General features: G+C 36.9%; 1 protein-coding gene across 8 annotated transcripts; it reads left to right on the top strand.

The window, feature by feature from the left end:
- The first annotated feature begins 1,995 nt into the window (after positions 1–1,995).
- Positions 1,996–24,347, top strand: ece1 (endothelin converting enzyme 1). Of its 8 annotated transcripts, none has more exons than XM_079596900.1 (20): positions 2,040–2,234; positions 3,329–3,365; positions 8,926–9,012; positions 11,022–11,160; positions 12,495–12,707; positions 12,890–13,014; positions 13,164–13,310; positions 13,494–13,559; positions 13,644–13,832; positions 14,732–14,874; positions 15,384–15,498; positions 18,247–18,357; positions 18,443–18,541; positions 18,936–19,013; positions 19,122–19,225; positions 20,327–20,437; positions 20,556–20,623; positions 21,546–21,736; positions 22,245–22,340; positions 23,731–24,347. In XM_079596900.1, exons 2-20 carry the CDS (start codon positions 3,360–3,362, stop codon positions 23,905–23,907), a joined length of 2,265 nt encoding a protein of 754 aa, XP_079453026.1. In that variant the 5' UTR covers positions 2,040–2,234; positions 3,329–3,359; the 3' UTR covers positions 23,908–24,347. The 8 variants fall into 8 exon arrangements, 6 of the variants coding, with proteins under 6 accessions (XP_079453027.1, XP_079453026.1, XP_079453024.1 ...); XM_079596898.1 differs by having other exon boundaries at positions 11,019–11,160; XM_079596901.1 differs by lacking the exon at positions 3,329–3,365 and having other exon boundaries at positions 1,996–2,234.
- Positions 24,348–24,375: the final 28 nt, after the last annotated feature.

The raw sequence follows: 24,375 nt of genomic DNA, 5'->3' as shown, positions 1-24,375 counted from the left end.
GCTTTGGCTCTCTGTGATTATTCATTTTATACCAACCTACAAGCAGAAACTAAGATCAGCTAAAAGCCTGTTTCGTTTGCACTGATTCGAGTGTTTTTGAAGCACCGATCTGGATGAGTTCAGATAACGTAACATCATACAACAGTTTATGCGGGGATTAAAACGTTCTTATCATTCAATAATGATAAACCATGGTTTACTGGGAAACTCAAACAGCTTCATCAGGCCAAAGATGATACAGAAGTGGGGATGAAATCTTGTATTACCAGGCCAGAAACAGACTAACAAAGGAGGCTAAAAGAAGATACTCTGAAAAGCTGGAAACCCCCCTGATAAAAAAGTTATCAGGCAATGACCCAACATCAGTCTGGACAGGAACATCACCAAGTACAAGACAATGCCCCCACGATCTGAAGAATCAACGACTGGCTGAGGGTCTGAATTTGTTTTACTGTGGTTTGAATAGCCCATCACACCCCACACCAGCTCTGATCTGCATTTCACACATATACCAGCACCTTCTGCAACCCCCCTACTGCTATTTAACCTGCAGTGGAGGACGTGAGCCGGGTTTTCACAAAAAGAAGACCAGGAGAACTCCAGGCCTGCATGTTTAAAAGTCTGCGCTGACAAACTGGCCGCAATCTCAAGATCTTCAACAGATCTGCACCTCCAAAGACCCCTCAGTCAAGCTTCTGAAGTTTGCTGATGACACCTCAGTCATTGGCCTCATTCAGGGTGGTGACGAATTTGCATTCAGAAAAGAGGTCAAAACTGGCTGTCTTGTGCAGTCATAACAACCTGGAGTTGAACACACTCAAAAGAGATGATAGTGGACTTCAGAAGGAACTGCTGCGGAAGCATTGGAGTCATTCAGGTTCCTGGGCACCACTATCTCTCAGGACCTGAATGGGACAATGACATTGACTCCATTGTGGAAAATGCCCAAGCAATCCATTATGAACAAATCACTTTTCCACAAGGACTTTAGCAATAGTCACTGGAACTAAACAGCGTTACTGACAGATTGGGAAGAGAGGTGCTGCAATCATTTGAAACATGTAAAAAAAAAAGTGTTTTTGAACATTCAAGCATGAAAACTTAATAGGCTAGACCCCAAAAACAAAATCAAGAATTTGTAAATGGCCATAATAAGTCCCATTTAAAGTCATACTGGTTGACAAGTTCACATTGATGAAAAAATTATATTTCTGCCATGACATTTGTGGGGAAATGGTTATGAACACTTGTTTTGGAGTATTTTAGTAGATTTACTGGTTCTGTAATCTAATGGGTTTGCATATTTTAATAAAGAACCAAACAAATGGTTTGTGACTTGTTTCTAGAGAATCGCTTAAATCATGATTCAGTGAAAGTGACATGACGTGAAGGCCAAGTGTGGGAACCCATACTCAGAATTTGTCCTCTGCATTTAACCCATCCAAGTAAGTGCACACACATTAGGAGCAGTGAGTAGTGAACACACACACACACACACACTGCAAACCATGGATACACACACCCGGAGCAGTGGGCAGCCATTTTGCTGCAGTGCCCGGGGATTCACTAATGCTCAAAAGGCTTATATCTTGTTAGTGAATTGATTCAAAAGATTTTAACTGAGCAGATACAGTGACTTAATTACTGTTAAAGCTTAAAACATCTCCGTATAGGTCTATTTATTCTTATAATAATAGCTTACTAATAAATAAACAAAAGGTAGGCTACGTAGTTAATTTTTATTAAGAACAGAATCTGCCACAAGCGTTTATGGTTGTAATTAGATTATTGTTAAAAAAATTGTTTTATCATGTTGTAACTGTGGCAGGCACTAGGCTACCTGACAAGAGGTTCATAAAAAAAAATCATTCAAATCTTTGTAGGCGCCCATCGACCCTGTTATCAGTGCTGGACTGCCATCAAAGACCCGCCCACAGCTAAAATGCAATTGGTCAGAAGTAGAAAGTGGGAACTTGCTTTGGAATTTGATTGGTTGACTGAAGTTACTATTATAATCCCGACGGGTAGGCTACTATCTCGCAGTTAAACTGTATTTTCTTGTAGTGTGTAGGCTACGGCACGGTAGCCTATGTCGAGTCAACAGGGGAATACTGGCTTGGAGTCGTTTGTTACAACCAAAAAATACATGTAATATAGTAATTACACCAGAAAGTGGACTGCTACATAGGAGAGAGAGAGAGAGAGAGAGAGAGAGAGAGACTAAAAATATAATGGTAAGGAAACGGAACTTTTCCTTGTTTGTCAAAATAACAAATACTGGCATGTTACTGCATTGCTGAACTAACTTAAATAATGTTGTATATTTTGCCATATGAATTTGACAACAGTAGGTAGAGCTGTACATGTAACATTAACATTATATAGGTAGGCTACCAGTACCTATGCTACATGTCTCGTCTTTCTATCTTTATTATTAGTGCTTAAACCTGTGAATCTTTCTGTCATAAAGACAGATCAATTTAAAGATTGTGAGCCTATCTGGAAACTAATAGGCTATTATATAACAGTCGTTGATAATGGTAATCACTTATATTTGTTCTAACTTTGTCACATTACTGTTATGTTCTGCATTAAGTCAGTTCCGTGTGCTGCATTAGTTTGAACAGAGGTTACTTATTACCTAGAATTCTTCATAAGTGTTTCCGTAGGGCAACATGTCACATCTGCACGCACCAACAACAGGGCTGTAAACACGGTCTGGCTGGTAACTTCTTCAGTCTTATACTATTGACATCATGTTTAGGCATGTCTTGCACCATTTCCTCTGGAGATTAAGTTGTCCAATGGTTGAAGTTTTTATAGTGTTATCCTAGAAAGGACAGCACCGGGGAATCTCTGACACCAGAAGTTGTGACCTTTGTCGTTATCATGAGACTTCATGTTGTCTCATGTTCCAGAGCGGAGATCAGCATGTTGTTGTTGGTCCTCTCGTCTGTATTTCCGTCTTCGAAACCCTCCTTGATTCGGATGGGTTTCTACATTTAATAACACATGATTATGTCCTAACTGTTTCTGTTTGAATGACATTTGACATGTGTGATTTACTGGTTTGTTTGGTTAAAATTGGTAACTGTGGACTGGATAAGAGGGAGCCAGACTTTCAAAGGGATAGTTCACCCCCCAAAAATGGATGAAAAGTCTGTCATCATTTACCACCCTCATGTTGTTTCAAACCCGCTTGACTTACTTTCTTCTTTGGAACACAATTTTAAAGAATGTTGGTAACCAATCTGTTTTGGTTACCATTGACTTCCATTGAATGGACAAATAAAAAACACTTCTCAATTTCTTCTTTTATATCCCGCAGAAGAAAGAAAGTCACATAGTTTTGGAAGGACATGAGGGTGAGTAAATTATGACAGAATTTTGTCTTTTCTTTTCACTGGTGTTTGTGATGGAGCCACTGAGTGTTTGTGAGTTGATGAAAACCTTAAAATGAAATAAGATTTTTAAAATAAAAATGTTAAAATAAAAAACTATCAAAATAAAATACTTACTAAATAAAGATGAACATTTTAAAAGTATAATTAAATGTCATGTCTTGTGACTATTAACCAACACCAGATAACTGTGAATGTTGTTAAATCATTGAAATATTAACATAAAATCTCATGCACGACAGTACATTTTTAAGTTTAGTTTTTTTTTGTCAGCTGACAAAAAGAAACCCTCTGACCTGCTTTAAAATCCTGTCAGATAATTTGACTTCAGACCACTTTCCCCAAAAATGTTCGGGTCTGATCCAAGTGTAATTTAAGATTGTAAATGAAACACTTGCTACTGAAAGTGTTAATGGTGTGCAGGTTGATACTCTTACCACCAGGGAAAGACCTCAAATTATGCATCACAACACTTAGATCATGAGTCAGAGTTACCATCAAACAAGCTTCTACTGCTTTCCATAAAAATGAACACCTGAACTTTGATTCTCAGATCATTTTTTAAATATTATATGAATGATGTAGAATGACTTATGTAAAAATGTGCGTTATTAATTGGCATGTGAACAGGAATTAGGCCGCATCCTGATGTGGAATGAAATGTACTTTCTCTCTCACACATACTCTCAAATAGCGTGCTTACGCATTCACATATTAACACAGTGGCAAACAAATGCTTTAGTCATACCAGGGAAATGCTTTCGTGCCTTAAACAATTGGACGGTTTACAAGATCAGTGGCAAATTTCTGACTCATAGCTGTGGTTTACTGCCTCACTGAAAGGCAGCATTTGAGACTTGGAACAGGAATCTGGGCATATTTTGTATTGTGTCATTTACACTGTGTGACTTTCCTTTTACCAAATCACATTCTTTATGAGCATGGAAAATGCAGGAATTGATCCCAGATCAGCTTTGTGTAAATACTAAAGCAGGGCAGGTTAGTACACAAAGCTGATCTGGGATCAATTCCTGCATTTTCCATGCTCATAAAGAATGTGATTTGGTACAAGGAAAGTCACACAGTGTAAATGACACAATTTAGAGGCTATGAATCCATCATTGATTGGACTGTTGATAGAATAAGCACTCAAGCTATTCTGTACACCTGCGCGTTGCTTTGACCTGGGGCTGACAGATGGTTGAGAAAACCCTCAAGCCAAAGCCCTAGACCGGATACAGGCAGGTCTCTGAGCCTCCAGTCAAACTTGCAGTGAGTCATGTCATTGGAAAGAGACGTAAAGGGAAGACTCCATTGTCATTGCTGGTCGCTGACATGCTGCTGGCTGCTACATGTCTGCACATCTGCTGGGGCAGAGCCGCCAGGAAAGTGTCTATGAGTCTGTCTTTGGACAGAATTATGCCTGAAGTAGCCCATAAAACCCAGGAAGTGACATAACATGAACCCTTTCCACAGCACAGCAAATGGGACGACAAATAGATAATCTTATTCCATTTTCTCGATTTCCATACCATTCAAACATTTTTCCAAAGTGATTGAAAGAAAAATGACCAAACTATAATTTTTGTTTAAACTATGGGAAATATGTACATTTATCAATATTACACACCAAGCTAGCTAGTGTGCTTAATGTAGGCTAAAGTTGCAACCTGTTAAACAGTCTGTCGGTTTTCTTTCTTAAATTGTATATATTATTTATTCTATTTATTTATTTTTACTCAAAAATAGCAGAATTAAAATTGTAGATGTTTCAATTTTTGCTACAACAACAAAAAAAATATATAAAAAAGATTATATGATTGCATGTAATGTATGATTTAAATATGGCTGTGACATTAGGTTGGGAGAGCTAAAAAATCTTAAAGCCTTTGGCTATAAATTATTATTTTAGTATTCTGAGTTAGATGAAATAATCATTTTAGTTTAAACTGTGTCTCATAGTGTCATGATTCTGCCTTCTAGTCCTTGTCTTTAAGTCTTGAGGCAGGATCATGACAGACCCATGTTTTATGTGCAAACACATGGCCTTGTTGGGCCATGTGCTTGTGTTGTCTCATCTTCTAGCCCCGCCCTCCTTGTTATCCTCGTTTAGTCATTATTGCTTTACCTGTGTCACCTGTTATGTTATCATTAGTCTCGTCATTATTGCTTTACCTGTGTCACCTGTTATGTTATCATTAGTCTCGTCATTATTGCTTTACCTGTGTCACCTGTTATGTTATCATTAGTCTCCCTATTTAATCCCCTTGTGTTTGCTGTCCTGTGTCGGTTCATTGTTATTCCATGTCAAACCTTTGTCTGAGTATCTTGTCAAGAGCTGTTGTCCTGTTGCGCTATTGCCTGTATTAGTTGTTTGTTTACTTGTAGTTATTAGTGATGGGCAGATCGAGGCTTCGTGAAGCAATGAAACAGTTGAACCAAATGGTTCATATTGTTTCGAGGCTTCGAATCAATCCGACACCCGTCTCCACGGTGACACCTAGTGGTCACTTGCAGGTGTTGATCCTGAAACAACCTTGACGAGCCATTAAAAAAAATGTGTTGTTTTTTTATTATTGTATTTTTCTAATATGTGAAGCTTGTAACCTAGGCTCCTCACTGTGCATAATGTTATTTTGGTCCTGCAAAATGAATATTAATAAAATAAATCAAGCCACAATGTCTCACTTTTTTAGATATTTTTATTCAAAAATATTAATTTATCTGCTGTGGAAGGACTTAGCCTACTTCTTTTTTTACAGATAATTTATCCAGCCTTTGAAAAAATCCTCTCACAAGAGACACTTGTTGCTGGTATGCAAAGACATTTTTTAGCCAGGACATACAAATGAGGAAAGATTACTGCTCTCTCTTTCCAGTAAGTTAGTGGATCATGAGTTCTGGGCAAATAAGCATCGTTGATGTATTTTTTCACTTCCACTGTGGCATCAGCTCCTCAAATGGCGCATCATGGATGATGTATTGTTGCAGTAGGCAAGCTGCCGATCACAATACACACATCTCACTGTATTTGGGGTTTCTAAATGGAAATGCTCCCACACCACAGATGTACGGCATCTCTTCTGGGGAGCCTCCATTTTATCTATCTATCCAAATCTATCTAGATATGTATCTCTAATCTATCTATGTAATTAGATATATGTATCTACAATCTATCTATGTATTTAGATATATAATATATAATCTATCTATGTATTTATATATGTAGCCTATCTTTAATCTATCTATATATGTATCTATCTATCTATCTATTAATCTAGCTGTCTATATTTATATCTATGTATCTATTAATGTGTCACTATATGTATACTCTGTGCCTCTAGCCTATCAGTCAATGTGTTGTGTAAATTTAAATGTAAGCCTAAATATAACTAAACAAATCGCACTATAAATGTCACTATATCACCAAAAATCCGCTATCTCAAAATCAAACTCCTCTCACAAAAACCCACGAGGTCAATATGCGTTAATTTCACTTTTATACAGATGTGCGATTGTGTGGTCTGTTTTCGACCTGTCAATCAAACGCTGATTCGGCGGATCACACCTGATGAAACACTTAGTGAAACATTTCGAGGCTTCGTTTGGCCATAGTCACGTGACATGGGTGTTTTGAATCACGCTTCGGATCAGTGTTTCGAATCATCTGCGCTTCGGGATCTCGCAAAGCTTCGGAACGAGTGTTTCGCGTCAGCCATCCCTAGTAGTTATCTGTCACAGTCTCTGTCTAGTTAGTCTCCATTGTTCTGTCTTGTTTTGCCCCCTCGTGGGTTTTGTTTTTCCCTGTTTTTGTCTTTAATTAAACATTGTGTGTTGCATACTGTCTGCGCTTGGGTTCATCCGCTATCCTCGTAACACATAGTTTCCAAATGACATGACAAAATAGGCCCATCATATGTTTTCTGTAAATGCCAGAAAGAATTGTGCTTCCCGAGTTGGAAGAAATTCAGCCCTTTCTGTCAGTACCCTCATTTGTTACTCTCCCGCCGTGTCAGGGTCATCAAATGACAGGACTTTACCCCTCTGAGGTCGTGAGAAGTACGTCTGGCCAGAAAGTTCTATACAATATGCTAACAGTGCATCCCTGGGTGTGGTTCTGTTTGGACTGGATATGGTTAATATTTTACAGTTCCTTAAAAGGACTTAGAAGCTCTGAATTGTGTTTTATGTGCCTGGTTGAAATGGGGTTTGGCTGAAAGTGAACATATTTGTTTGCTGTTTGAAGACCACTGCTGACTGGAGCTGTTCAGATGCCACAGAGGCCTCATTGACTATTGGCTTTGACAAGACTGAAGACAATTGGTCTTTCATGCACCCAGATGACAGAAATAAATTATAATATCTTTACAGAAACAGTAAAAACAAATGCATTTTCTTCATGTCTGAAATCTTTTCATGAAATTAATAAAATGTTATGCCAATTAATTAACTTAATGATAAGAAAAGCCCCCAAATAAATATGATGACAACAAAGGCAAAGTCACGCGAAGAAGAGGAAGCAAAAACATTTTTAAATACTTTAATATTAAATAAAAGTGATAGTAATAATGTGATAAATTGACGTAGTAATGTAAAAATATTAATATATTTCTTTAGTATTTAATTTAAATATGCTCTCAGTAAAGTCACAACATATCATCATAAAGATAAACATTTTTATCATAAATGGAATTTAGCCTAATAAAAAAAATACACATGCGTGCTTGTGTGTGTGTGTGTGTATATATATATATATATATATATATATATATATATGAGTTCAGACTTGGACAGCAATATCTGACTGTCATACTAATAAAGTGACTATTCTAATCTAGGAAGCTGAAGAACATAATGGGCGTGATCTTGTACAAGCCCCGCCCTCTGTCCTAGAGAGTCCTATTGGTTGGATTGAAAGAGGGTGGGAACTCACCTCTAACAGTTCCCTCCCAGTTCTAAATGAAAGCCCATTGTGGAATGCACACATTCTCTCTCTTACATGCGTATACTCACACACCCTCACGTATGTTCACCAAGGTCCTCTCTTCTTCCTGTTTTTCACAAGATCCTGCCTTTATGGTGACGCTAGTGTTGTCGCAGGCTGAACTTAGCTTCCCATGAATCCCTTGTTTAGGATTCCTAACTAGGAGGGCTGCGCTAAGGAAAGCTGAGAAGAGAGTTTTGAAATCTCCCAACACATGTTTGTTGTGAAGACCGAGCTGACCATGCTTTGGAGCTCATTTCCTGACGTTGGGGGTTTGTAAATTTGGTTCGGGAGGAGGTGAAAGCAGGGGGTGGAAGAGGAAACCCCATTCACACACAGATCAGAAGCACTCTGACACGCTGAGCAGAGAGAGCCTCCTCTAGTCCTTGGGGACGACTAGCTTCAGAACCTTCTCCTGATGGAACTCACGAGAGTAAACATTCCCAGGATTCCCAAAAGCTGCTGAAACACCCTCGGCAGAGGAGATTTGGTTTAGTTATGGAATCACTGAGGGAATCTATTCTTCATTTGACCTTTCAGATGTCTAGTTACAAACGGGCCACACTGGATGAAGAGGAGCTGTTGGACACCGGCTCCGATGGGATCTACCACACTTCTACCATGCCGGTGAGAGTTAATTTCTTTAACTTTTTTTTATAACTTATGCCTCTTGATGTATTTGTATTGGAAAAAAAATAGTGATCCGTTTGCTTGAGTCTTTACCAAACGTCTTTACCAAGTTACTTCCTGGTGCTTCAAACATCCGCTGTTAGCACTGTTGTATACAACTTTCTTCTTAAGCTTTTTTTCCCCAGAAGTGTTTCTTCTATTTGTGTTGTGTGAATACGCCTTACACTTCTGTTTACATTTAATAAGCACACCATTTATTTAGTAAAAGTCAATACAAATGCTAGCTCATTTTTTGCTTTGCATTGAACTCAAGTAAGACATTATATATGGTAACAAATTATAAATGGTACTTGACATAATGATAGTTAAACAACATCAACAAATGATTTGGAAGGAATTTATTTGAATATAAATTCAGCAAAAACTGTAATATTGTGAAATATTATTACAATTTAAAGTAAAAAAAAAAAAGTAACCTTTTTAGTAACCTTTTCATTTCGAAGTTAAACAAGTGGAAGTCCAAATATGTTCTGGTCTTTTGTTTCTCGACCCAGAAATTCATTATCCTTGACCGTTCCTAAAACATTTTCTCTGGATCATCGAGAGTATTAAATGTTCTGGGTGCCTTTATTGAAAACATTTCACTCTCTTTGTTTTACTTTCTCCCTCTGCTCTCTTTTGGAGAGAGACATGAGTTTGGCATCAGGACTTATTGAAGCCACACAAAACATACGAACATGCATGTTACCTGGCATGCATCCAAACTAAGCTGAGTAATTGCACAGCTGGGCAGTTGGCCTCTAAAAGTGACTTGAACTCTGTGAGCTCAGTAGGACTTAATCTGATTGGTATTACAGAGATCATTTATTAAGTTCCTCTTGCACCTCTTCTGCCAAGAGCTGATCAATTATGACATCATTGAGCCTTATTTGATCAGTACAGAATCTAAATAAAAGAGAATCAGAGAAAAGTTTAAAGCTTGAAGTTCATAGCCCATTGAACCCAAACTTTTGAACAGTAAATATGTCTATAATGTGGATAGTATGGTCTTGATAATTTTGCATAGGAGGTAAACAATGAAATTCTTTTGACTTTGGTATCTACAGTAAAACTATACTTTGGGTTATTGAGATCTTGTGAAACTAAAGGAGGCGTGCGGATTTCAATGCTAAAGACTTCATTTGATGTCATTACTGTATGAGAAAAACATTTGAGATATTAAAAAGATCTAGTTATGAATATTTCTTTCCAGCGGTTAGGTTTTGAATTGCACTGTTTGGCAGCAGTGTTCAGACTTGGCAGTCTTTCCTAGAAGAGAGCCTTTCCTAGAAAGTAGGAAGTTTATCACTGTGTTTTTGTGGGTTAGTTTCTCTCTAAGTATTTAATGCTTAACCCGATGCTAATAACTGTTTCTGGTTCAATACCAGTTATACTCTGTGGACGGCATCTGTGCTATGCTGTCGATTACCACAGAAAATAATTGTGGTTACAGTAACAGACTTACAATGAAAGTAAAGCAGGCCAGCTTTCCAGAGGGTTTAAAAGCAGACATGACTTTTGACGTGTGTGTGTGTGTGTGTGTTTGTGTGTGTGTGTGTGTGTGTGTGTGTGTGAAATCATTCTTTCAGTCATAATTTTTTGAGGTAGGAATATGATCTGTGTTTTGAATTGGAGCAGAACGACATGGATATTTGGTCCCACCAAAGTTTAATATTGTTTTTGGACATGATCATATATCATTTTCCCATGCAATATTATATAAAACCTGAAATAAAACCTGCACCGTTTTAAACCAATATTTACCAGTACCAGATTGAATAGGTATCACTTTCATTAAGCAACACAAATAATCATATTCTCACCCTTGAGGATTCCTTCTTTGTCAATGATCACTCCTTTGTAACTGGTTTCAGTGTCATTTGCGTCATCTATGTATCATTGCTGATTTGAAGGGATAGTTATTTCAGTCTTAACCCTTCTTCTCTGATTATGTTTGTGATTAGCAGGTCGGGCTGCAGCGTGGTCTTGGTCTCCGGTGCTGGGCGGAGAAAACCCATGTTGAGAGGAAACTAGTGGTCATCGTGTGCGCTCTGTCCGTGGCCCTGTTCATCTGCATCGTGTCTTTGGGTCTGCGCTATAAAGAATGTGAGTGACTAGATCCTTTCAGTCGATGGTACAAATATTACATAAACGCAGTGTTAGCATTTTGAAGACATAAGCAAATAAAATACAGTATATATTACTTTATATAAGAATATTTTAATTAAATGTGTTTATAATAATTATAGAACAATGTGTATACGGTGTATATAATATTATTTATAAAAAAAGGAGCTTTCCGTACAAACTTGCAGTTGTTATGAGATTTCAAATAAATATAAAATTCAATTTAAAAAGCTAAGTCAAATCAGCATTTGCTCAAAATAGTCCTTCCTGTTTTATTTATCAGAGAACATGCTTTTTTATATGTACTAGGACTCTATATGCTCTGGACCTCATATAAGAAGCATTTACTCACTTTTATTGCAGCTCAAAGTTATTATTTTCAAGTGAACTGAATGTCACTTCCTGCTATTCAGGCATCCACTGTTGCCCAAGCATGACAAATCGCCGTATAAAAGAACAACGACTTTTTGCCAGACTGTTTACCTCTAATTTCCTCATCCTCTGTCAGGCCTATAGTTTCTTGGCCTTATCTCTCCAGATTAGAAGCTAGGGACACATCTTTTTGGGCCAAATGTTTTTCTTAGAAGAGCTTACAATGAATCTGTTGAAGCTGCATTCTCCACAAGCCAAATAAAATCAGTGCAAATTATTTTCAATATTAAACTTAATACTGTAGTTGCATAACCTCATTCAGTGGACTCATGCCCAGCCTCAAAGCCAAAGTGAAAACAAAGTAGTGCATGCCTATACATTGTTTTCTTAACATATCGAGGAGGGGAGGGGGGGTATTTTGTACAAGCAAAATACCTTTTCACAATTAAAGCGTGACTGTTGAAAGTTGCAAATTACTAATTGCTATACACTGCTGGAGACTCATTGCGTGGCCATTTGAGCAGGATTCTGAATAAATACGGTCTCAGAAACCACATTTTGGCATTACCCACTGATAAGTGAATAGTTCCAGATGGGCTCATGTCCTGGGATCTTCCTCAAACAGACATTCAAAGCATATTTATGACATGCAGCTTGAATGCAGTATGAGGTACTTCACAGAAAGTGTAGCACCCCAAAATCCCAAGCTTTAACTTTTTATGATTTACATTTTCACGTAGTTGCAGTGGGGATGTATATTTTATTTGTATCATGCATTGAGCCAGTACTGCACTTCATTTATGATTACCCTAGTGTAAGATATGCTGAGTGAAAGAGACATCGGGAAGACTTTCTAATCTTTCTGGCACATATGCGTGATATAAGGCATATATTGTAATGGAAACAGCAGTATATTTATATACTTATATTGTTTTTAACAGCTCATCCTGGAATGTGCCTGTCAGAGCCTTGTGTTACTGTGGCAAGTTCAGTTATGGGGTCCCTCGATCGGTCGGTGGACCCCTGCCAGGATTTCTACAACTTTGCATGCGGGGGCTGGATGAAGAAAAACCCGCTGCCTGAGGGCAAGTCCCGCTGGGGTCCTTTCAGCAACCTGTGGGAACACAACATGGCCGTCATGAAGAACTTATTAGGTAGGAAACGCAGTTCAGGGAGATCATCACCACAAATTATGGGCAGATATACTGTAAATAAAACAACTTACCATTTTTACGACGTCATCACGGCCCTTTTATATGAAAGGCTCCTACCAACTTCGTTTCACTTCGCTTTAAAAGTTCTTGTCATTGAATTTTTCTATATTTGTTGAATTCAGAGAATACCAGCATGAAGAGCCTGACCAAAGCGGAGGAAAAAGCCCAGTGGTATTACCAAGCTTGTATGAACGAGAGCAAAATCGAAGAGCTTGGGGGAAAACCACTTCAGGATCTCATCAATCAGGTGACCTTAGATTCATGAACAAACCCAGTCACCCTATTTAACAATATGAAACTCAAAAGATCTGTTGTAAATATATCAGCCTCAATGAAACCCTGCCTTTTCTCTTAATCTGGGATATAATTCTTAATAACGGAACTATGTTTTTCCAGACAGGAGGTTGGGGCTTGAAAGACCCGTGGGAGAAAGATAACTTCCAGGAGGTTTTACAGACTGTGTCAGCCAACTTCCGAACCTCCCCCTTTTTCACTGTTTTTGTCAGCACAGACTCAAAAAGCTCCAACAGCAACATCATCCAGGTGGGAACACTTATGGATATGTTTTTTATCACCATAACATGAATTCTTATGTCTGGGGGAAACTCCTCACAGTTCTAGATACCATATTTTGATTTTTAATAGCTGTTGGAATATATGATAGCATGCTATTTATCATGATGCATGTCACTGTAGCCTAGCTTGTTGATTCCCCTTTTTCCACAGGTGGATCAGTCAGGATTAGGACTTCCCTCTAGGGAATACTATCTCAATAAGACAGCCAATGAAAAGGTAAACAAAGAGACCCAATGTTGTTCATGAACGTTGGTAGTGTTTTGCCGTGATCTACAGCTTGTGTTGTTATTCCTTCTTTAGTATTTAAAAGCATATTTGAACTTCTTGGTGGAGCTCGGGATTCTTTTGGGCGGATCAGAGGAGACCTCTCATAAGATGATGCTGGAGATCATTGACTTTGAAACGGCCTTGGCAAACATCACGGTCCCTCAGGAAAATCGACGTGACGAGATGAAAATTTACCATAAAATGCAAGTCAAAGAGTTAGCTGTGAGTACTGCGTGGTTACTCTACTACTGAAATCTGTGGTTCTTTACTGGTGGGTCATGACCCAAAAATGGTCACTCACAGCATGGAAAGGCTAATAATTAAATGCATAGTAATGATTGAAAAATATTACAATGGAGACCAAAAAGGTTTTCCATAATTTTGCTGTTGCAGACTCAACTCTGTCACTTGGTTTAATTAGTTAAATTAGCCGGATGCTAACATGAGCAGGTTGCCTGACAATGGATAAACATTTATACCGACTACAAATTGTTTTGTACAGAAACATTATTAAAAGTTATCAGTTTTTCTGTTCAGCATCTACTACCATTGAAAAGTTTTTTTTTTCATGTTTTTGAAAGTAGTCTCGTGTAAAACAATCAAAAATACTGTCAATCAGCATTACCGTGAAATATTATTACAATTTAAATTAACTGGTTTCTGTTGTAATATATTTTAAAATGCAATTTATTCCTGTAATGGCAAAGCTGAATTTATTTTCAAAGCTGAAGCTTTTTGGATAAATTGAATTCAATTGAAATTATTTTTTGTAACAAAGTCTTAACTGCATTTTTTTTTAAATCAATTTAATACATCCTTACTGAATAACGTATTAATGTCTTAAAAAAAATCATACTGACCCAAAACTTTTGAACAGTTGTATATGTCATGTTAGTAATGTGAAGTTGTTATGGTGTCCAGTTGAAAATCTGGGTCCTCCTGAAACAAAACCGGTTGAGAACCACTCAAAATATTCTCAAATGTTGTGATTTATTAAAATGGGAGTAACATTTTCAGAACATTTCCTTTGCTGAAGACATATAAAGGATTCTTTCATAAGTCAAAATATGTTTTTGCATGTGAGCTGGGATATCAGTCATGTGTTTGTGTCTGTGCTTTAGACCTTGGCTCCGGCAGTAGATTGGATTCCTTTCCTCTCTGCAGTGTTCGCCCCTGTTGCCCTAAATGACTCTGAACCGGTGGTTGTATACGCTAAAGAATACCTCCAGGAAGTCTCTGAGCTCATCAGCAACGCCAACAAGAGGTAAACCAACATTAGCAAGAGTTAGCCAGCTAGGCTGTGTGGGTTTGTGGGCGAGACCATTACCCCTTTTCCAACAGAATGGTTTGGAGCCAGAGCCTGTTCTCGGCCAGTAGCCTGTCACAAACCGGCCACACGCTGACATAATGATTGATTATTGATTACTTGACTATAACCAGTCTAAAAAAAAACATTGCGCGTTGTTTGTGCAGGCAATGAAGCTCTTCTGTTTTGCCGTTCACAGTACCCGTTACTCTCATCTGGCCTTTTCGGAGATAAATTGAAACTGAAATCGTTGATTCACTCTCTCTCTCACACGTTGGGTCTCTTTCGCGAGCATAGTTTTATATTTAGATATAAAGAGCAATGTTATTCGATTGCTCAACTAGACAGCGGGAGTATTTTTCTCCACACCGGAACCGTGTTGGTGGAAAATGGGTATATGTAAAAATCACATTCTCCTTTGTGAAATTGTCTGTTAGCTAAGATCAAAGCTAATGTGTCTCCCCCAGTGTCTTGAATAACTACATGATCATGAAAGTGGTGCGGAAAATGGTGTCCATCTTAGACCAGAGGTTCCAAGATGCGGAGCAGCGCTTCCTTGAAGTCATGTACGGCACCAAGAAGGTGAGAAACAAAGATCAAAGCTGCCATCTGTCAGCCCAAGGCACCGCTGTCACTGAAAGAGTCCTGAATGATCCTTCAAATATCAAATAACAACATGTTTTTCACATTTACCTTTCTTTTTCTGTTTCCCTACCTATCATACATGATTTCATTTTTCTATAGTTGAGATTTTAAGGATATTATTCATTTTATTGATTTTTTTTTAATGCATAAGTTAAAATAAATAGTTCATCCCAAATTGTGTAATAATTTACTCCGCCTCATGTCATTCTAAAACCATGTGACCTTCTGGACATGTTTATGCATAATCATACTGCCAAACTAGAAAGAGCACAATAAAATATCATAAGCGGTCCATAAGACCATGCTCTGTGTTTTAAGTCTGTCATCTATCTATGATTTGACAGAATCCAAATGACATTGATTGTCATCAAAATTAATACTTTTATTCAGCAAGGACCCTTATATTGGTCAAAAGTGACAGTAAATAGATACTTTTATCAAAAAATATATTTCCAATAAATGCTGTTTTTCTATCTATCAAAAAATAGAATGTATCAAAGTTGCCACAATTTTTTTTAGCAGCACAACTGTTTTCAGTATTGACGATAATAATAAATGTATCTAAAGCACCGAATCATTCAGATGATTTCTGAAGGATCATGTGACACTGAAGACTGTAGTAATGATGCTGAAATAATTACAGGAATAAATTACATTAAAATTATATTAAATTTAAAAATATTTCTGTTTTTACTGTATTTTTAATCAAATAAATGGTGAGCATAAAAAAACTTTGTTTAAAAACTTTACAAACTTACATACTTTTGAATGGTAGTGTAGTAATATATTTGGTGTGGTGCCTTTAATTATTTATTGAGCTTGATAGTACCGCTATACACCATAAAGTTCATATATAGAAGAGAACATATTATATATTGGATATCGTGTAATAATAATAATACAAGATTAGAAACATTTGGACTGATAAGTAAATATGATTAATTTTGGGGGGTGAACTATTCCCCTACACTGATTCTTCCTCTTGCATGGATCATTTGATGCAAAAATCATTTTATATTCAAAAACTAAATTACCCAAATATTAAACTGTCAGTGTGCTCAGTCAGCATGAAAGGCAAAAGAGGGAAATGTGATCATTTGCCCTTGTCCTCTCTCCTCTGCTCTCCGTCTTTTCATTTTCTCTACTGGTATCAGAGTTGGTGTGTATGGAGAGGCGGTGTGTTGTTCTGCAGGGAGCCTGGTTATATAGACTCTTATCAGGAGGAGATCCTGTTGCCCTGGCCTCACTTTCCGCTGAGGTCAGGCTGAAATAACAAACGAAAGACTGAGCCTTGGGCGACGTGTGTATGCGTGATGGGTTATGATAAGAGATAAGAGAGGGTCCATAAGGACCGGTCACCTTCAGCACAACTTAGTATTTTAGTGTCGCTATAGCTTTTATTATTCCATTTAAAGTGACAGTTCAACCAAAAATGAAACTTCCTGTCATAATTTACTCAACCTCATGGCATTCCAAACCTATAGGACTTTCTTTCTTCTGAGGAACATTATTGTTGACTCCGCTTTCTGTCATACAATGAAAGTGAAATATGACATGGAGCTGTCAAAGCCCAAAAATGACAAAAAGCACCATAAACGCATTGTTAAAGTAATCCATGTAATGTCTGTGCTGGATTCCAAAAGCTCGCATGGCAGCTTAAAATACCAAAAATAAGCCATTATTCACTTATTATCTTCACATGTGCTGTCGTCATTTATTCACCTTCTTGTCATTCCAAACCTGGATTACAGAATTTCCATTTTTGTCTGAACTATCGCTTTAAAGTTACTATAATATGACTTAAATGATTAGTTCACCCAAAAATGAAAGTTCTGTCATTACTCACCCTCATGTCGTTCCAAACTAGTAAGACTTTTGTTCTTTTTGTTCTTCAGAACACAAATTAAGACTTTTTTTTATGAAATCTGAGAGCTTTCTGTCCCTCCATTGATAGCTACGCAACTACCACTTTCATAACGAGATCGTAAAATGAATACATATGAATTGAGTGATTTAGTCCAAATTTTCTGAACAGATTTGATTGCTTTTATATGATGAACAGATTGAATTTAGGCTTAGTTAAGCGAATATACGTGTCGTGTATATATATATATATATATATATATATATATATCGTTCACTTGACGTCAAGGGTCACCCTTCACTCTCATTGCATTTTGTTCTTTTAAATGCTGTTTTTTTTTCAAGAATCCTGAAAAACCTGTATGATTGTTTCACAGACATTTTCATTTTCCCTTAATGTCTCATTTCCTTTAAAAATCAAAACTCCATTTTACCCACATAATCTTTTTTATTGTGAGCCGTTAGCCGTTATCTCTCAAGCCTCCGTTTCTAAACAAGAGATGGGAAGTTGAATGGCTGACAAGACATGTCCTGTTGCTGCCCCGCATATGGGCGTCATATTCAAGGAGCCTTCAAGAGAACAATGTAATGTCTTTTTTCGGGGGAAAAAAACCTTCTGTTTACCTTGTTACATGCACATTTGTTAGTCTAAAATGTCTTGAACAAATTATTTGTAATTTCTTGAAATACTAATTCCCCTATTGTGCACATAGAAACTATAGCTGCAGAAGTTCAAGTCTGGATGTTCTGTAGATTGTTTATGAGGTGTCACAAGATTATCGAGGATGCTAGTTGTTAATATATCACCTTTGTGTTTTCCAGAGCTGCACGCCACGCTGGAAACTTTGCGTCAGCGACACGGACAGCGCCCTGGGCTTTGCTCTCGGGGCGCTCTTTGTCAAAGCTACTTTTTCAGAAGACAGCAAAGCTTTTGTGAGTATCTTGTGATGTTTTGCATGCCATCCCTGTCTTTTCCTCCAGGCGTATAAACTATATTCTCTCCTGATGTGTTTGTCAGGTTGAAGATATGGTCTCCGAGATCAAATGGGCCTTTGAAGACAGTCTGAAGACTGTCGGATGGATGGATCCCGAGACAAAAAAAGCCGCCAAAGAAAAGGTGAGAACCGACAACACGATCCCAAACGTTTTCCACCACTTTTGCCCACAGGGATAGATCTTGCTGGAATCAACACCTATCTAAAATGTCAGACTTTTCCCTTTTTTGATTTGGCATTAGTTTTAGAAATGGTGAATGTTTATCATTTTCATAATTTTTTGCCTCGTGGACAATACAAATCTCTAAAAATATCCCATAGAGATACTTTAAAGGTTAAATATAACTACCAGAATATCAGAGAGACTATTTTGACCAGAGTGCTCTTTTGTCCAAGAAATCATACAAATAAATGGTTTTTATGCTTGTTGATGCTCTGCAATGCCACCTGGTGTTGAAGCCTAAACTACGCTCTTATAGTGTCACTTCAAATATTTATTTCCTTTTTCTTATCTAGGCAGACGCGATATACAACATGGTTGGTTATCCAAAATTTATTATGAACCCCAAAGAACTGGACAAGGTGTTTAATGATGTATGTATACATTTTGTTCATTTCTCTTTGGTTTTGATTCATGGAAAAATGTCTTGAATGCGGTAGAGTGTCTGAACTAAAATCTCGGCCTCTCAAACTGTATATCAGTTTGATGTTGTTTCAGAGCTTTACTTTCAAAACGTCATGAATTATTACAACTTCTCTGCACGAGTGACGGCCGATCAGTTGAGAAAAACCCCCAACAGAGATCAGTGAGTATCAGTCCAACTCACACACAAGATGATGCTCTGACACATCTCTTAAAGGGATAGTTCACCCAAAAATGACAATTGTCATCTTTTACCAGTGTTATTTTAGTATTATTTATATACTATTATTGTAACGCCGGAGCGGCTGAAGCAGAGATGAGGCAGGATCCAAATGCAGCACACGCTTTATTTAACAGACTAACTCAAATACTAGAAACTAGACAGGACAGCGGTACTCGGGAACAGGAACAACCAACATTGACGTTAACAGTTAAACATTAAACAAGAACTCACAAGGACGGGGCAGAAACACAGGTCTTAAATAATCAGAGACAAACGAGCTAAACAGGATAACAAGGGGGAGTGGGAAATGAGAGACACCTGGGATAACTAATAGACAAGACAGGGAAACACTAATCATGACAATTATATGTATTAATGTTTTAAATTGGCTTTTATTTTTATATTTTCAGTTTTCATTTTAGTCAATTTTTATTCGCTTCTGTCATTTCTATTTTTTTATTTATATATTTCTATTTTACTTTAATTTATTTAGGTTATAATAATTTTAGTACTTCAACTTACTGGAACTTTATTTATTTCACTTAGTTTCCAAGGACATTTGCATTACAGTTTAAGTTTAATGATTAATCTAATATTTATTTTAATCTAATATTTATATTCTATTTCACTTTTATTTAAATTAATGGAGACAGACTTTTTTTTATAGTTTTTGATTTAGTTTTTATGTTTGGAACACTGTCATTTACTCCACCTCATGTCTTTCCAAACCCTTGTTGACTTTTTCTTCTGTAGAATACAAAAGAACAGTAAAAAAAGACATTTTTCAAAATGCATACAGGTTTGGAACAACATGAGGGTGAGTAAATACTGGAAGAATTTGTATTTTAGTTTCAAACTACCCCAATGTCAGTTTAAGTGTATGTCAGTGAACAATCAATTCATTATGTATTTCTTTCTTGCGTTTCTCTCTGCGTACAGATAGACAGTTTGTTTAAAACGACCCCAATGTCAGTTTATGTGTATGCCAGTGAACAGTCGAGTCATTATGTTTGTCTTTCTTGCTTTTCTCTCCGCGTACAGATGGAGTATGACTCCACCAACAGTCAATGCCTACTACAACCCAACAAAGAATGAGATGGTACTTCCAGCAGGCATTCTGCAGGCTCCCTTTTATAACCATGCTTGGCCAAAGTAAGAGTCTCCCACTAACAAAACCTCTCTTGCTTTTTTAACCTCTTGCTTGAGTTTTTAGAAAGAGGCGGACGTTACATCACTTATCTTATCCTATTGTGTATCTGTTGTTTTCTAGAGCAATGAATTTCGGTGGTATAGGAGTGGTTATGGGGCATGAGCTCACCCATGCCTTTGACGATCAAGGTAACAAAATGATTCTCTCCTCTGTCAGAAGGTTAGGTCTTCAGTATGTAACATTCAGTCACTTGCTGAAGAGTCAAGTGTGCCACTGATTCATTATTACAGAGTTACATAACCACAGGAGAAACTATATACCTGAGTGCCTGCTATGGTAATAGTGAATATGTCTCACACATCATTAAATTAGTATTAAATTACTAATAAAAAATATGAAATAAATATTAGACCATCAAATGATGTGTCTCTCTATCAATCAGTTTTAAGAACCTCAGTCTAGCAAGTATTATTAGTAATTAATAATAAAAAAATATTTTTGATTTCTTATGTTATCAAAACTAAAAACTTGACTAAAAAACAAAAAAAGTTGTGGGAAAGTATTTCCTAGTTGGCTGTAAGGTGAAGACGTTTTACGTTTAATCCCGTTCCCATATGGGGCGCTAAATTATTTTCATTCTAATAAAAAGATCTATTGTTTTTGGGCGAGAAAATAAAAGTTCTCCATGTGTAATCCTGCAGTTTATTTTTTTATTACTGTTTAAAGTCGGCAATAGTTCTTTCCTCGCGTAATCATATTTTCATCATCAGTGATGAGGCTTCGCGGAACAATCGTCACGTGCTTCCCGCGGCTAGACTAATAAGGTGGCCGCTTTTTGGGGGCGACAGGTCAACATTAGTCCAAGACATGTGCAGAAATGTGGTGACCATGTTAAATATTAGTCATGCTTCGATATTTTATTAATATTTATACATTTAATAAATAGTATTTTTTTCATTTATAATGTAATATAATTGTATTGTCCTGTATGATTTGTAATTCTGTCAAATTGCTCCAGCTTTTATTACAGAACTGTAATGCTGTAATGTGTATGTGACCATTTATCAATATGTGTGTGTTATAACACAGTGTTTTAAACATGTCCTACAGGAAGAGAGTATGATAAGGATGGGAATTTGCGTTCGTGGTGGCAAAATTCTTCAGTGGACGCTTTTAAACTCCAGACCCAGTGCATGGTGGAGCAGTACGGCAACTACAGTATAAATAAAGAACCTCTGAACGGGAAACACACTTTGGGAGAAAATATTGCTGACAACGGAGGCCTGAGGGCAGCTTATAAGGTTTGTGAAGATCCTGTTGTGGAACAAGACTTTGCGGGAACTAGAATTTAAATCGATTTAATTCAATCAACAGATTTGTTTGGTTCATCAGAGAGTTATAAAGAGATGAGACGCCAGTGGTTACTTTCCATAACACGACAACAGCTACGGCGAATGACGTATGAGAATCTGACACGAACGGCATTACGATCTCTATACGTCTCTCGTTGGCGGCTTTGATAGCTTTGGGACCGTCGTGATCCTGTCTCACTGAAAAGCCTCGCAGTGCAACAGGTGGCCCGGGACGGGTCGCTCTACCTCCAGCCGCTCGGATTCTTTCCGTTGGCTGAAAAGTCATAGGTTACAGAGCAGATGAGCAAAGCATATGGCCGGAGAAGACCCTGCGTTAACCTCTCAGATGGAGAGGAAAATAACCGTTGACACGAGGGCGCTGTTTATTTGTGATCTCAGCATGCAGTGTAGCATGCAGAATTATTAGCGGACTAATGTTATCACACTTGCTTCGCAGGCTTATGTAAACTGGATGGAGAAGAATGGCGAGGAGGCCACCCTGCCTGCCCTTGGAATGACCAATCATCAGCTGTTCTTCGTGGGATTTGCTCAGGTTTGTGCCTCAAAAATGTTTGCTTTGAACGCTATCTGGGATGTTACACTTGTTTTAAAGGGTTTAGTTGTTTTACTGCCCGCAACCTTTGCACTTCAGAGTCTTGTTTCTCTGCTTTTGAACGATTGGTTTGCTTAGGCGAGAACCAATATTTATTTTCCTCAGTTTGATTTGAAGATTTACCTCTGATGTGGATTGTTGAAGTGAGGTGTGCCTAGCCTATGCTATTACTGGACTTACCGGTAATAATATTCGCCCGACGGACAAAAGGAACTGGCAAAAAAAAAAAACTGTATTTTCATATACATTTTTTAGACATGTTTTAAAGGTGGGACCCCATGTTTTAGGGATTAGAATATCTCTATAATATATATTTTTTTTTTTTACATTTTACATAAAATACATTTGAATGACTCATTATTTCAAATGAAATAAAATGTATATTATTTTAGGCATAAAATATTATTTAATTGTAGTTTTTAGTACATTACATATTATAATACATCAACATTTTACAGCCTGTCTGTGTTAAACATAAAAACGCAACAATAGAGCAATATATAAATAAATAAATAACTGGAAAAACTTAAATTCATTTTCAAAAAATTAAATAAAACAAAATTGTATAAATATTTAATTTGGTAACATTTTACAATAAGGTCCCATCAGTTAACCTTAGTTAATGTATCAACTAAAATAAACTAACAATGAGCGATACATTGGTTACAGTATTAATCTTTGTTAACATGATTTCATAAGAATACAACTGTTCACGCTTAGTTCATGTCAGATCAGGTCCATTTATATGTTGACAGATACAACTTTTTATATAAAAAATAATATATTTATATATATTTGTAAATTTTGAAGTTAACATTAACAAATGCTTTAGAATTTTAATTATTAGGCATAAAATATATATAAAATATTTTATTTGTTATTATTTTCATGTGAACCAATTTAAAAAAATGGAACCTTATTGTAAAGTGTTTGCAGTTTAGTTTTTACATATTGTATAATGTAATTATACTTCAATATATACTTCAATTATTTATAACTACTATACAACTATAATTCATAATACCTCAAATATTTAAAACCTGCCTATGTTAAACAATATGCAACAGCTAGACTGCGATGATAATTTTTTTAGCCCTAAAATTCTAAAATTGAAAAAAAAAAAAAAAAAAAAAAATTAAGAACTAACTAAAATAAATTGAAAATATTCAAAATACATTTTTTAATAAAGTAGAAATTAAATTGATTAAAAATGTAAAACTATAATACCCACAACACATCATGGCAGTGACTTTTATCTGTGACTTTTGCACAGACAAACAACATAATCTGGTTATGTCCTATTATGGTCTTTTTGTTTCCTTTTTTGTAGGTGTGGTGTTCAGTTCGGACACCTGAAAGCTCTCACGAGGGCGTTATCACTGACCCCCACAGTCCATCACGTTTCCGGGTCATTGGCACCATCTCCAATTCCCATGAATTCTCCAAGCACTTCGGCTGCAAGGCAGACTCACCCATGAACCCCAAGCAGAAGTGTGAGCTGTGGTGACAGGGACTGGAGCTGGAGCTGGAGTGAGCAAGGTGGTGAAGCCACCGCTCTTATCACTCAAAATATGCCAAACGTCCATCTCAGGTTGCCTAATCTAGACTGCCAGGAAAGCTGGTGGACTTAAAGTGGACTACATGTTTTCCAGCAATTATTTGCCTCTTAATGAGGAGTAGGTGTAAAAATGACTCCATGGACGTCTATATAATGGAGTTTTATTCTTATCATTCAAAACACTGGAAGTTAGTGGTTAAATGTAATGAGAGAAGGTATTGCTTCTTTTGCAAATATGTTTTGAATACGTGCCTTTTTAGCAAATACTTTTATTTTTCTAATGGGAAATAATATTTATGTCCTCTGTATTACGTTGTTGGTGTTTTTCTTTGTCTGTAATGTTTTCCAATTCTTATGCACAACACAACAATATTGTTAAATAACATTTTGCTCACATTTTAATTAATTGTTAACAAG

The sequence above is a fragment of the Phoxinus phoxinus genome (assembly GCF_949152265.1).
Source record: "Phoxinus phoxinus genome assembly, chromosome: 22".
NCBI lineage: Eukaryota > Metazoa > Chordata > Actinopteri > Cypriniformes > Leuciscidae > Phoxinus > Phoxinus phoxinus.
Note: the sequence above shows the minus strand (reverse complement) of the source record. Positions and strands in the feature narration are given on the sequence as shown.

Coding starts and splice junctions, on each gene's coding strand:
- ece1 (XM_079596896.1), top strand. CDS start 8,884: ATGGAATCACTGAGGGAATCTATTCTTCATTTGACCTTTCAGATGTCT. Junction 18,358..18,442: donor CAGAAGACAGCAAAGCTTTT/GTGAGTATCTTG, acceptor TGTGTTTGTCAG/GTTGAAGATATGGTCTCCGA. Junction 22,341..23,730: donor TCTTCGTGGGATTTGCTCAG/GTTTGTGCCTCA, acceptor CCTTTTTTGTAG/GTGTGGTGTTCAGTTCGGAC.